Source organism: Chinchilla lanigera, unplaced genomic scaffold, assembly GCF_000276665.1.
Source record: "Chinchilla lanigera isolate Chin_1 unplaced genomic scaffold, ChiLan1.0 scaffold00180, whole genome shotgun sequence".
NCBI lineage: Eukaryota > Metazoa > Chordata > Mammalia > Rodentia > Chinchillidae > Chinchilla > Chinchilla lanigera.
Window position 1 is genome coordinate 859,018 of NW_004955581.1, and position 10,604 is coordinate 869,621.

General features: G+C 39.0%; 1 protein-coding gene across 1 annotated transcript; it reads left to right on the forward strand.

Moving 5' to 3' along the window:
* Positions 1 to 1,596: 1,596 nt before the first annotated feature.
* Positions 1,597 to 4,789, forward strand: LOC102027026 (putative olfactory receptor 14L1). The gene is made up of 2 exons (XM_005414272.1): positions 1,597 to 1,633; positions 3,855 to 4,789. Exons 1-2 carry the CDS (start codon positions 1,597 to 1,599, stop codon positions 4,787 to 4,789), a joined length of 972 nt encoding a protein of 323 aa, XP_005414329.1.
* Positions 4,790 to 10,604: the final 5,815 nt, after the last annotated feature.

The window sequence follows — 10,604 nt, forward strand, 5'->3', positions numbered from 1 at the left end:
TTTTTTTTGGTTTTTCTCCGGTACCGGGAACCGAACTCACGACCTTGCGCTTGCCAGGCAGGCGCTTTTGCCACTGAGCTAAATCCCCAGCCCCTTGTTTGGCTTTTTTTATACTAGTCATATCACCCTACTATGTCTTGGCCAGCTAGGCTCTTCTTAGAGATCTGCTCATTGTTGTCGAGGGTTTTCCTTGTGTGTATGGAGTCTCTTTGTTCTTGTTGCTTCCAAATTTCTTCTTTTGCCTTGGACTTTTTGTAATTTACTTGTAAAGTGTGTAGGTGAAGGTATATTTATATTTAATCTAATTGGAGTGCTTTGGGCTTCAGGTATTTCATGGTCATTTCTTTTTTCAGATTGGGGAAGTGTTCTGTCTTTGTTTCCTTCAGGGAGTTTGAATTATTCCCAAATTCATGTTTCTGTGACCACATGGGGGTGAGACTCCTGAACTTGCTGTGACCACATGGGGGTGAGACTCCTGAACTGATCAGGCTGATGCAATTCCTATAGATGTTTTTTTCTTAATGAAAGGATAAACCAGAAACTAAAAAAAATACCCAAAATTAAAGAATTCATAAAAATGCATAATAGAATTAATACTTTATGAGTAACACTATAAAAAAACACACAACTTCAGAGTATAAAATATATTCACAACCCCTTCATTAATGAAGAATTAATGCTCCTAACATAAAACTATTTCCTACCTACCAACAACAACAGCAACAACAAATTTAAAAGAGAAAGTATGCAATCAGCACACTACAAGAGAGGCAGTCTACTGGCCACTCAACCCATGTAGAGCTGGGGAATAGTGTCGTATTGGAGTTAAATGGAGTAAAGATATTCAAGCGTGTAGGCCACGCCAGCGTGTTCTACCTTTAATTTCAAAGAAATACACAAGCAATCTGAAGACAAAAGAGCGACAGATTAATTTTACACTGAAAATGTTCACTTTTCATCTACTAATTTGACTTGAGATAGGGTTGTCAGGAAGAACGAGAAAAATTTTAGGAAATGAATATTAGGTAAAAATATTAGGATGAGAATATAAAGAGTGGAAATTCAGTCTCACAATCTGTGTTTGGATTTCTGGCTGGTGTCTGAGCACAATTTTAAATCATTTCTCACTTTATTTTCAGCACGTTTTTATCTGGTTGGACCTCTTGGTGTATGGCAGATTATACCATTCAGTTAATTTCCATTTTATACTGCATTGTCAAAAGGGCTCTATCGTGGGTTGTTATTCCCAGGGATTAATTAAAACATGGCTGTTTCTTGCTTCCAAGGAACATGGACTTTACCTCCAGAGACCGCAGTTATGAAACATTTACACTCCTAGATCTCATTTGTTAGTCACTGTTGTGTCACCAAGACAATAGAGTAATTCACGGTGAGATGGAGACAGATGTGGTGCTCACTAAGACTGTATTTGTGGAAGGGGGAAGAGAGCTATCCGCAGTCTTCGCCTGAGGGCTGCTGCCACACTGTGAGATCACAGCACTTTTCCACTTGATCTGAAGTGTATTCAGACACACAGAGGTTCCTTATCGGTCAAAGAAGTTGGAGTTTGAACATCTAAACAACTGAAGTTGCTCGATGGCCCAGTTCAACAGAAATCAGTCCACACCGTGCAGTAAGTTTGATACCATAGTTTTGTAGAGTAAAACCATAAAGTGTTATTTTATTTTTCAATCAGTGGTTTGAATTTACGATTTTCATATCACATCCTCAAGGAATTCACTGGGGCAGCCCCACGAATTTTAGAACACGAGCCACTTCTTTTATTTGGGTGAAGGTGGTGCAGGAGCTGGGAGTGAGCCGTCGGTTTTGGAGGCACAGGACAAAGGGGGGGGTCATCTAATGTGGTCACAAAGTAAGGTGGAAGCGCTTTGAGGTGCATGTGCACACTGGATGTTGAGGACATTCTGTCACATTTTAAACTGTTTACACTCACAGAGTGTTTAAAACTTCATAGTAAGGCAACTCCCATCCCTTTTCTCAAGTCTGCACATAGCCCTTTGCATGCTCGGTATCTGTCCCATGAGCATCCCCATACACCCATTAAGGTTTTATGATTAAAGTGTAGTAGAAGCAGACGTCCAGGGAGGTTCATTCTCTTCCTCAGTCACAGCAAGCCTTCCCCGCTCTCCCTCTAACAAAAGTGATATGAACACCCAACTTAAGGAAGCCAGGACAGGTGGAAATAAGACAGTTTCCAGCAGAGAGAAGACACCGTGGCCTCTTCCTTGGTTTTCTTCCCTGTTTCCTGTTGACCTGCCGGGAGTAGAGCAAGCACTGGATGCCTGGAGCGGAAGGCGGCAGGGAAAGATGCTGAGGATGAAGAAGAGTGAGGAGCTTCCCGACAGGACAGCGACATCCTGCCCTGACTGTAGTGATGATGTCATTAGCGCTGACAACCATAAAGACTCCAGGAATCACGCACATTTAGCTGGATCCATTTATAGTAGATAAATGAGCACTTCCTAAGTAAGGGCAAAACTCTGTTTCAGAATTTTCTTTGGCACGCGATACAAGTCTAGGAAATAAACCTAGGTACCTTTGTATTGTAGTAAAGCAAACCAAACAAAAACAAACAAGTACAAATAAAATAGGTGGCATAATAGAAAAAATACCAATAGTAATTGTTTAAAATTTGTAGGTGATGTGGAGACATGCACTGTATTCTACTTTTTACCTCGATATTTTGGATGAACTCTGAAGAGCTGGAATAAAGCATAAAAGAGTGGAGTGACTGAATGCACAGTTTCTACTTAATTCATGGCTAGACTTTAATTATATCACCGATAGTCTATGCCTCCACCTTTTATGAGATGGGTTTTTTTTTAAATGCCAGTGTAAAAATCATCTAGGCAACACTTCTCCAGACCTAGCTCACAGATGACACTCTGCAAGCTTTGTTACAGGAACACCAAGGCCGAGCTCTTTCCCCACCCTGTCCATTGCCGCCATTTCTCAACCTTTCTGTTGTTGTTCTTCATATCAGACTCCACTGGCTAGTTTGCTTCACCAGGCCTTTCTCTAGCTTGCTTACATTTTAACTGAAGAACTGTTTCCTATAGTGAGGGATTTGTAAGGGTGCCGGAATGGTTCAGAGTGGGGCCAGGGTGGAAAAGAGCATGACACAATCCCTGGGGGCCTGCACACTTATGGAAGTATCACATACCAAAGCCAGTCATATGTACAATTAAAATGCATTAATAAAATGTTTAAAGAGAGCTGTGTCTTAAGAAACACCTAATCCTATCAGTGTGCCTACTACGTGAGGTATTTAACAAATGCGTCAGTATTTTTATGAAGAACTGTGATTAAAATCTCACTGAATACTACTTATGAAATAAGGAATACTTTCCCAATTCCTAACACGACTGTGATTTTATTATCATCCAAACTAAGAACTGTGAAAAGCCATTTGCAATGCTGTATTTTAACATAGAAGTAAAAAATATGTTTCAAAATAAATATGCATATTCAATAAATGGAAATTAAATTAAATATATGTATATTCAATAAAAGGGAGTGAGTTATTTTTCTCTGTGCATGTGTATATTTCTCATTTCTTTTGTTAATACTATTTATTTCTTTGTTGATTACTTCATCTTTAATTATTCTTCTTGTTTTTCATTTTAGTTATACCTCTTCCACCCACCTCACCAGGGCGTTCTTACTGAGAACGTACTTTGTATTAGACACTCTTTTGTGTCTTTGAGATTTTGGCTTAAAAAGATTTTTTCCACATTTGTATATGCATAATGTTTCATTTATATATCAAACTTTGCTTTAGAAGCACCCTTTTAGGCAGCCATACTTATATACTTATAACCCTTTCTCCTCAGGAGTAAGTGACGAGAATAAGACAGAATCTGTCGGGTTTCGCCTCATGGAGTTCTCTGCCTCGCGGGAGGTGCAGACCGTCCACGCTGCTTTCCTTTCAGTAGTCTACCTGGCAGCTGTCACGGGGAACCTCCTCATCATCGTGCTCACCACTCTGGATGCTCATCTGCAAACCCCAATGTATTTCTTTTTAAGAAACCTGTCTTTCTTAGATTTTTGCTACATTTCCGTCACAGTTCCCAAATCTATTGTCAACTCCTTCACCCACGATAGCTCCATTTCCTTCTCTGGGTGTGCCCTGCAAGTCTTCTTCTTCATGGACCTGGCGAGCACAGAGGTAGCCATCCTCACGGTGATGTCCTATGACCGCTACGTGGCCATCTGCCGGCCGCTGCACTACGAGGCCATCATGGGCCGCGGGGCCTGTGTCAGGATGATGGCCGCGTCCTGGCTCAGTGGCGTGGTCTCTGGGCTCATGCATGTGGCGGCGACATTCTCCTTACCGTTCTGTGGGTCCAACCGAGTCCATCAATTTTTCTGTGACATTCCACAGCTCCTGAGCCTCTTAGACTCCAAAGTAATCATCAATGAGGTTAGAATCATGGTTTTTATTACGTGTCTTGTGATTATCTGCTTTGTATTGATCACTCTCTCCTATGTGTACATTTTTTCTGCCATCTTGAGGATTCCATCAAAGGAGGCAAGATCCAAAACATTTTCCACCTGCATTCCCCACCTGGTGGTTGTAACGCTCTTCCTGATATCTGGAAGCATTGACTATGTGAAGCCAATTTCGAGTTCTCCCTCCTCTTTGGACTTTTTCTTGCCTGTGTTCTACACCGTGGTGCCCCCCACCCTGAACCCCATCATCTACAGTCTGAGAAATAGGGACATCAAGGCAGCCCTGGGAAGGCAGTGTGTAAGGAAGACCAATTAGGGCCCCAGCTCTGGGACACTGCTCCAGCCAGGTTTCTCATGATTGCTGAGGTCTTGCTTGATTCCCAAATGCTGTTTAGCTGGAGATCAGCAGTAACCTCAGTGCTGTGCACACACCATCTTTGATAGCCATAGAAGGCACTTTGAGCTGTGTAAAACACTAACACCTATGCTTTTAATAATTTTTTATGTGTGGGTGTCTTCAAAATCTTATGATTTATATTTTTCTCATTGAAGTGATATTTCAATTAACTTTTATAAAAGTATGCTCACAATATATTAGTCACGAATTCAATATACATCTATTACTCACAGTAGAGCAAGATCATATGTATTAAAAACAACCAAATGGAAAACAAAAGATAAAATAATGTCCACCCAAAACATTTGTGTTGTCAGAAGGTAGGGCCCAGTAGTGTGGAGACCGACGCTTTGGTGGCCAGCTGTAATAGTCAGAAGAGATTGACATATGTGCAAGGGGTCCACAGACAATAGTGGTACATGTAGGCATTTGGTTCTGGGTATAGGAAAGATCATAAGGGGAAAACACACGCTGATCTTATTTTTAGTAACACATGTTACTGTGTTCAATACAAAGCCCCTTCAGGTTCCTTCAGTTTTTGCATCTGAGCACACAGGGCTCTCTGAAAGTTGTTATGACTCCATTCCAGAGCGCATGTTCTGTGTATGTATTTGTTTATATAAGGCATAGCATTGTAAAGGCAAAGTTATAAAGCTCTCATAGTAGAAATTAGAAATCAATCAGTGGCCTGAGGCTGTGTTGGGATGCACATGCTCAGGCTGCTTACCACATCGCTAGACTGCAAAGCTCGGTTAGCCTGGGCTGTCTGCGTCCAGCTGCTTCTTCCAAACAGCCGGCCAGGTCAGCCTGACCACATCCAGATGCAGCACCTGTGCTTTCTACTTAAAATATGTACATATCTTTTTTGTTTCGGCTTGCTTCATGGACTTTATACCCTATGCCCAGAACACACTGGTCTAATCAAGGATGCATTCAACTCTACCTGCTCTGCTCAAAACCCCTGTCTCCCAGAATGTACCTGTCTAACGGAAAACAATTCCTTTCAAGTAAACTTGCTTTAAACAAATCTTCCTGACAACATATGACTTAATTCTTGTAATCCATGTAACCAATCATGTAATAATCAGCTATCAGCTTTGTACTTCCTGATTGCAAACTGTATTTAAATTGAACTCAAAACTGACTCTGAGCTGATGATTTGGAGCTGGTTCCCATTAGCCGGCTAGCGATACATTAAAGGTGCCTTCCAAAACTCCTCAGTGCGGAGTGTTTTCCTTTAAGGTCTGAATTTTTCCTGCAACAGTATTATTTTATGAGTTAAACATTAAGTTGAATAGTAACAGATCTTTGTTATCCTTTTAAAAATTCCTTTTAAATTTTGTTTATAACAGAAAAATAATAATGAATAATGTGAAGTTTTGGTACATGTTTGGAATACAAAATGATTAAATCCCCCCCAGTTAACATTTCTTTCTCCTCTAATAGTTCTCTTATGGAGAGAAATCAGATAACTAATTTCTTTCTGGAGAGAATATTTAAAATGCTCTCTTGCAGTTATTTTGAAATATCCTTTGTTATTAACTAGAGTCACCATGAAGCCCAATAGATCATCAAAACTTATTCTTCCTGACTAATTACGACTGTAGCCTTTGATCAACACCTCACTTTGCTCCGTCTGCACTTCAGTAGCATCTGACAACCACCATTCAACTCTGCATTCCTTTGAATCTGACTTTCTTTTCATGTCCTTCATATGAGGGAGATCATTACCTGTGTCTACACCTGGCCTTTATGGATTCCATGAGTCCTTTAGGTTCACCCATGTTATCCATTACAGAATTCCCTGCTTCTTCAAAGCTAAGTGGTGTTCCATTGCATATATTAGCTACTTATTAAAGCCTATCATTTGTTGATAGGTGGTATGGTGTTTCCACATCTGTGCTATTGTGGATGGTGCTGAAATGCAGAGCAGTGAAAACATCTTTTTGGACACACTGGTTTCACTTCCTTTGGTTATCTACCCAGAAGGGTGACTCCTGATTTTTATGGCAGTATTATTTTCTCTTTTTCTGTTGAACATCAGCACTGCTTTCTAGGGTGTTTGCACCAAGAGTGTGAATAGCCTCACAGCCTTCACCTTTTTTTTACATAGTAATCAGTAGGCATGTTCTCTTATAGCTGTAATATGGACTTTTTAGGTGTTTAGTAATCATGGGGAATTTGTTCATATATTATTGGTCATTTGAATCTCCTTCTGAAAATATGTCTTTTGCTCTATTTTAATAAGGTGATTAGCTTTCTTGTTATTGAGTAATTGAGTTCCTGTGTGCTGTGGATATTAATCCCTAACCCACTGTCTGATTTGCAAATATTTTCTTTCAATCCCTGAATTGTCATTTTACTCTGTTCCTTCCTTAATATATGAAAAGATAGAGAGTAAAACTTTATAGTTTAATGCATTCTCTTTTTTCTATTTTTGCTTTCAATCTTGTGGCTGTAAAATTTATAATAAAATTGATGTTTTTCTGAAAGACTACTCAATACTACTTGTTTATATATTATACTACAAATAATATATTGAATATGAATATATATTGAATATAACTAATATATTGAATAGGGATAGCTAAATGGGAACAACTAAAATAGGAGGACAAGAAGTACACAGCCTGGCTGGAATGACACAAGATGGAAATCTCAATATAATGAAGTCATTGCTTTCTCTCCAAACTTATCCATAGAGTGGACACAATATCAAATAAAACCTTTTATGAGGAAAACAAAAAACTAGGTACATCTAAGAAACTGTCATAGAAAGAGGTGGAGATGTTCTGCTATTGAGATGTTTCAAGAACATTTTCTGGATTTTTAATTTTAATTTTGTAAAGCCCATGTATTACTGGTTTTGCCTCAGGAATAAATAAGTGGGAAAATAATTGAGTTTAAAAGTGAATTCATATTCATGTGAAAATGTGATATTCAATCCATTTGTCTTTGCAGACATGTAGGGGAATTAGAACTTCTCAGAGAACTGTGGTTTCCTAATTTGTTGTCCAAATAAAAAGAAATAAGATTGGACCTTTTCCTTATCAGAAACCCAAAGGGCAGATACAAAAATTAAACACATAATTATAGACCTAAAATTCAAGGTAGAGCTCTTAACTTCAGAAAATAGAATAAATGATCTTAGTGCATATTACTCACTAAAATTATAAAAATTCAGGGTATAAATATTGGTAATTATAACTTTTTAAATAAAGCTTTATGTTCATGCAAAGACAGTTTGAATGACCATGTGGTGTTCAGGTCCTGTAATTACAGAAGGTGTTAGGAATCCTGCCAGGAATTCAGCCCCGGGGAGAACCCCTGCCTCTTTGGCCAGTCTTGGGTCTGGGGAATAATCTACAGTCTGTCTCCTGGGATTGCAAAATTCTGGTCTACAGATGAGTTACAGAGCAGAATTTAGACTATAAAGATATGATGAGGATTAATGATCGATAGCTTAGTCATGCATAATACTGTTACAGATGAAAGAAAATCTCAGACTCTCACCAAGGTATCCAAGAGCAAGCTGGGACGAACCCTTGAGCATCCATCCCAGATAGCGGCCCGGCAGTTTCGGGGAGGGCTGGTGAGTGGATTCGGGATCTGTTTTTCCTGCTTCTGCTTCGGGCTCTTCCCTGCAACCTTGCTCATCACTGAGTTTCATCCTCGGAGAGATCCCCAATCCCAGCGCCATCCCACCCTGCATGGGTGTCTGTTCTTTTTGTTTTCTCTCTAGTTCATTCTCATTGTGCCTTTTTCTGGGTGCATCTATTTATAAGTGAGCAAAACTAAAACCCCGTTCAGACAGTAGCTCTTTGTGAAGATACATTTGTATCTTTAATAACTGTCCCACCCTCTTTGGAGATGCTGCCAACATGGTATAAGGCAAAAACTGTAAATTTTCTTCACAATTTAATAATGTCTATATTATTTAGAGGTAGCCTTGGTAAGTATGAGATAGTATTTCAACCACCTGCAATCAATTTAAGTACTGTTCATATGATATTTCTTGTTCAAATATCTATTTTTGATAAAGATTCTGTGAATTTTGTTCAAACTGACTTGACTCTTGCAATATATAGAAGAAGTAAAGATCCTGAAATACTAGTGACTGACTAAGTAGATAAATTTAGGACTTTTTTCCTACATGAATTAATTTATGGACAAGAATGAAGGTAGTGACAGAAATGTAAAAACAGACATGTAGAAAATACAAAATAAACTGAATTTAAAGCTATGTGAAAAAAATAGAACAAACGTGGGTGACACGGAACCAGGCAGGAGAGGAAGCTGCAGGTCACTGTGGTCAGAGCTGGCGGCCACTGCAGGTAGTAGAGATTCTTCAGTCCTTGCTGGAGCTTTCACCTTCCCACTAGCAGAGAATGTTTACATGATGTGCTATGTTCTTTCTGGAAATGCTGATCTTGTTTATATTATTTATACTCCTATCTCCATGAAGCTGAATGTTTTCTAGCTTGACTCTGTAACCTTGAAACACTGAAAATCCTTCCTGTCCTTGCAAATCTACTTCACTAATAGTTTATGTACTTCATCTAGCTTTAAAAATTTTACTGCTCTGTGAATTTGTGTAGAAACTCTGTCTCACAATCAGACAGATAGATGATAGATAAACAGATATGTTGTGTGTATTTGTGTGTGTGTGTGTGTTATTGTTGGCTTACATATTGCAAAGTCAGCATATTGCAAAGTCATAGTAATTGAGTGTGTAGTAATTCCTATGTAGTAATTGTTGCCTGTATACACAAAAGTGTGTGTGTGTGTGAGTATACAGATAGATATCCCTCAATACCCATGAGTGAATTGGCTCCAGGATCTCCTGAATACATCCGAGCTTGAGAGTGCTCAGGGCTGTTATATAAAATGTTCTGGTTCCTACACAGAATCTGTTATATAAAATGTCCTGTTATATAAAATGTCCCGGTTCCTACACCATCATGATTACTTATAATGCCTAGTACAAAGAAAATATCATGTAAATACTCATTGAGATGAATGAATAATAACCTAGAAAAAAATATATGTTCAGCAAAGATATAACTTTTTTCTAAATACTTTTGATCTGAGGGTGGTCAGAGTCACAGATGTGGAACTCAGGACACAGATGGCTGATGGTGTGGATATATACACGTATCTCCATGTGTGTCTGTGTATTACCTACATACATCCTGCTCACACGAAGTGTCAGCAATTGGATACATTTCTATATCAGAGTTTGGTTCACCTTGAAACACATTATGAACATTTGCAACAGAAATCACAATATTTTTATTTTTATACCTCTAACAGTGTTGCATCACTGTGTTTAAAAACACTTTTTTGTAAATGAAAAAAGCCAGAAATGGCACCTTGCTCTTGCTATTTATCAAATGATGCTTGGTTTCATGGACACAGCTGGTTCATGGTGAGCAGTAAGATGCCATATGACCAACAGGTGATGTCATGCAGTGAGCTGGAGCAGAGGATCAGCTGCAGGACACAGAGCAAAACCCCAGATCTGTGCTCCCTGGTGAAGACCAGGCACAGGAAGTAGAGGGACCTAAGGAGTCCACGAAGGGCTTATCATATCGCACACATAACTGGAAGTCAATTTCTGGTAGTAATGCATAGATTCCTTTTGTTTAATCTTGTCTATATTTGGTCTTGCATACTTTCATAGTCAGCTATGCCACTGATCCATATATATATAATGTGTATATATATACATTAT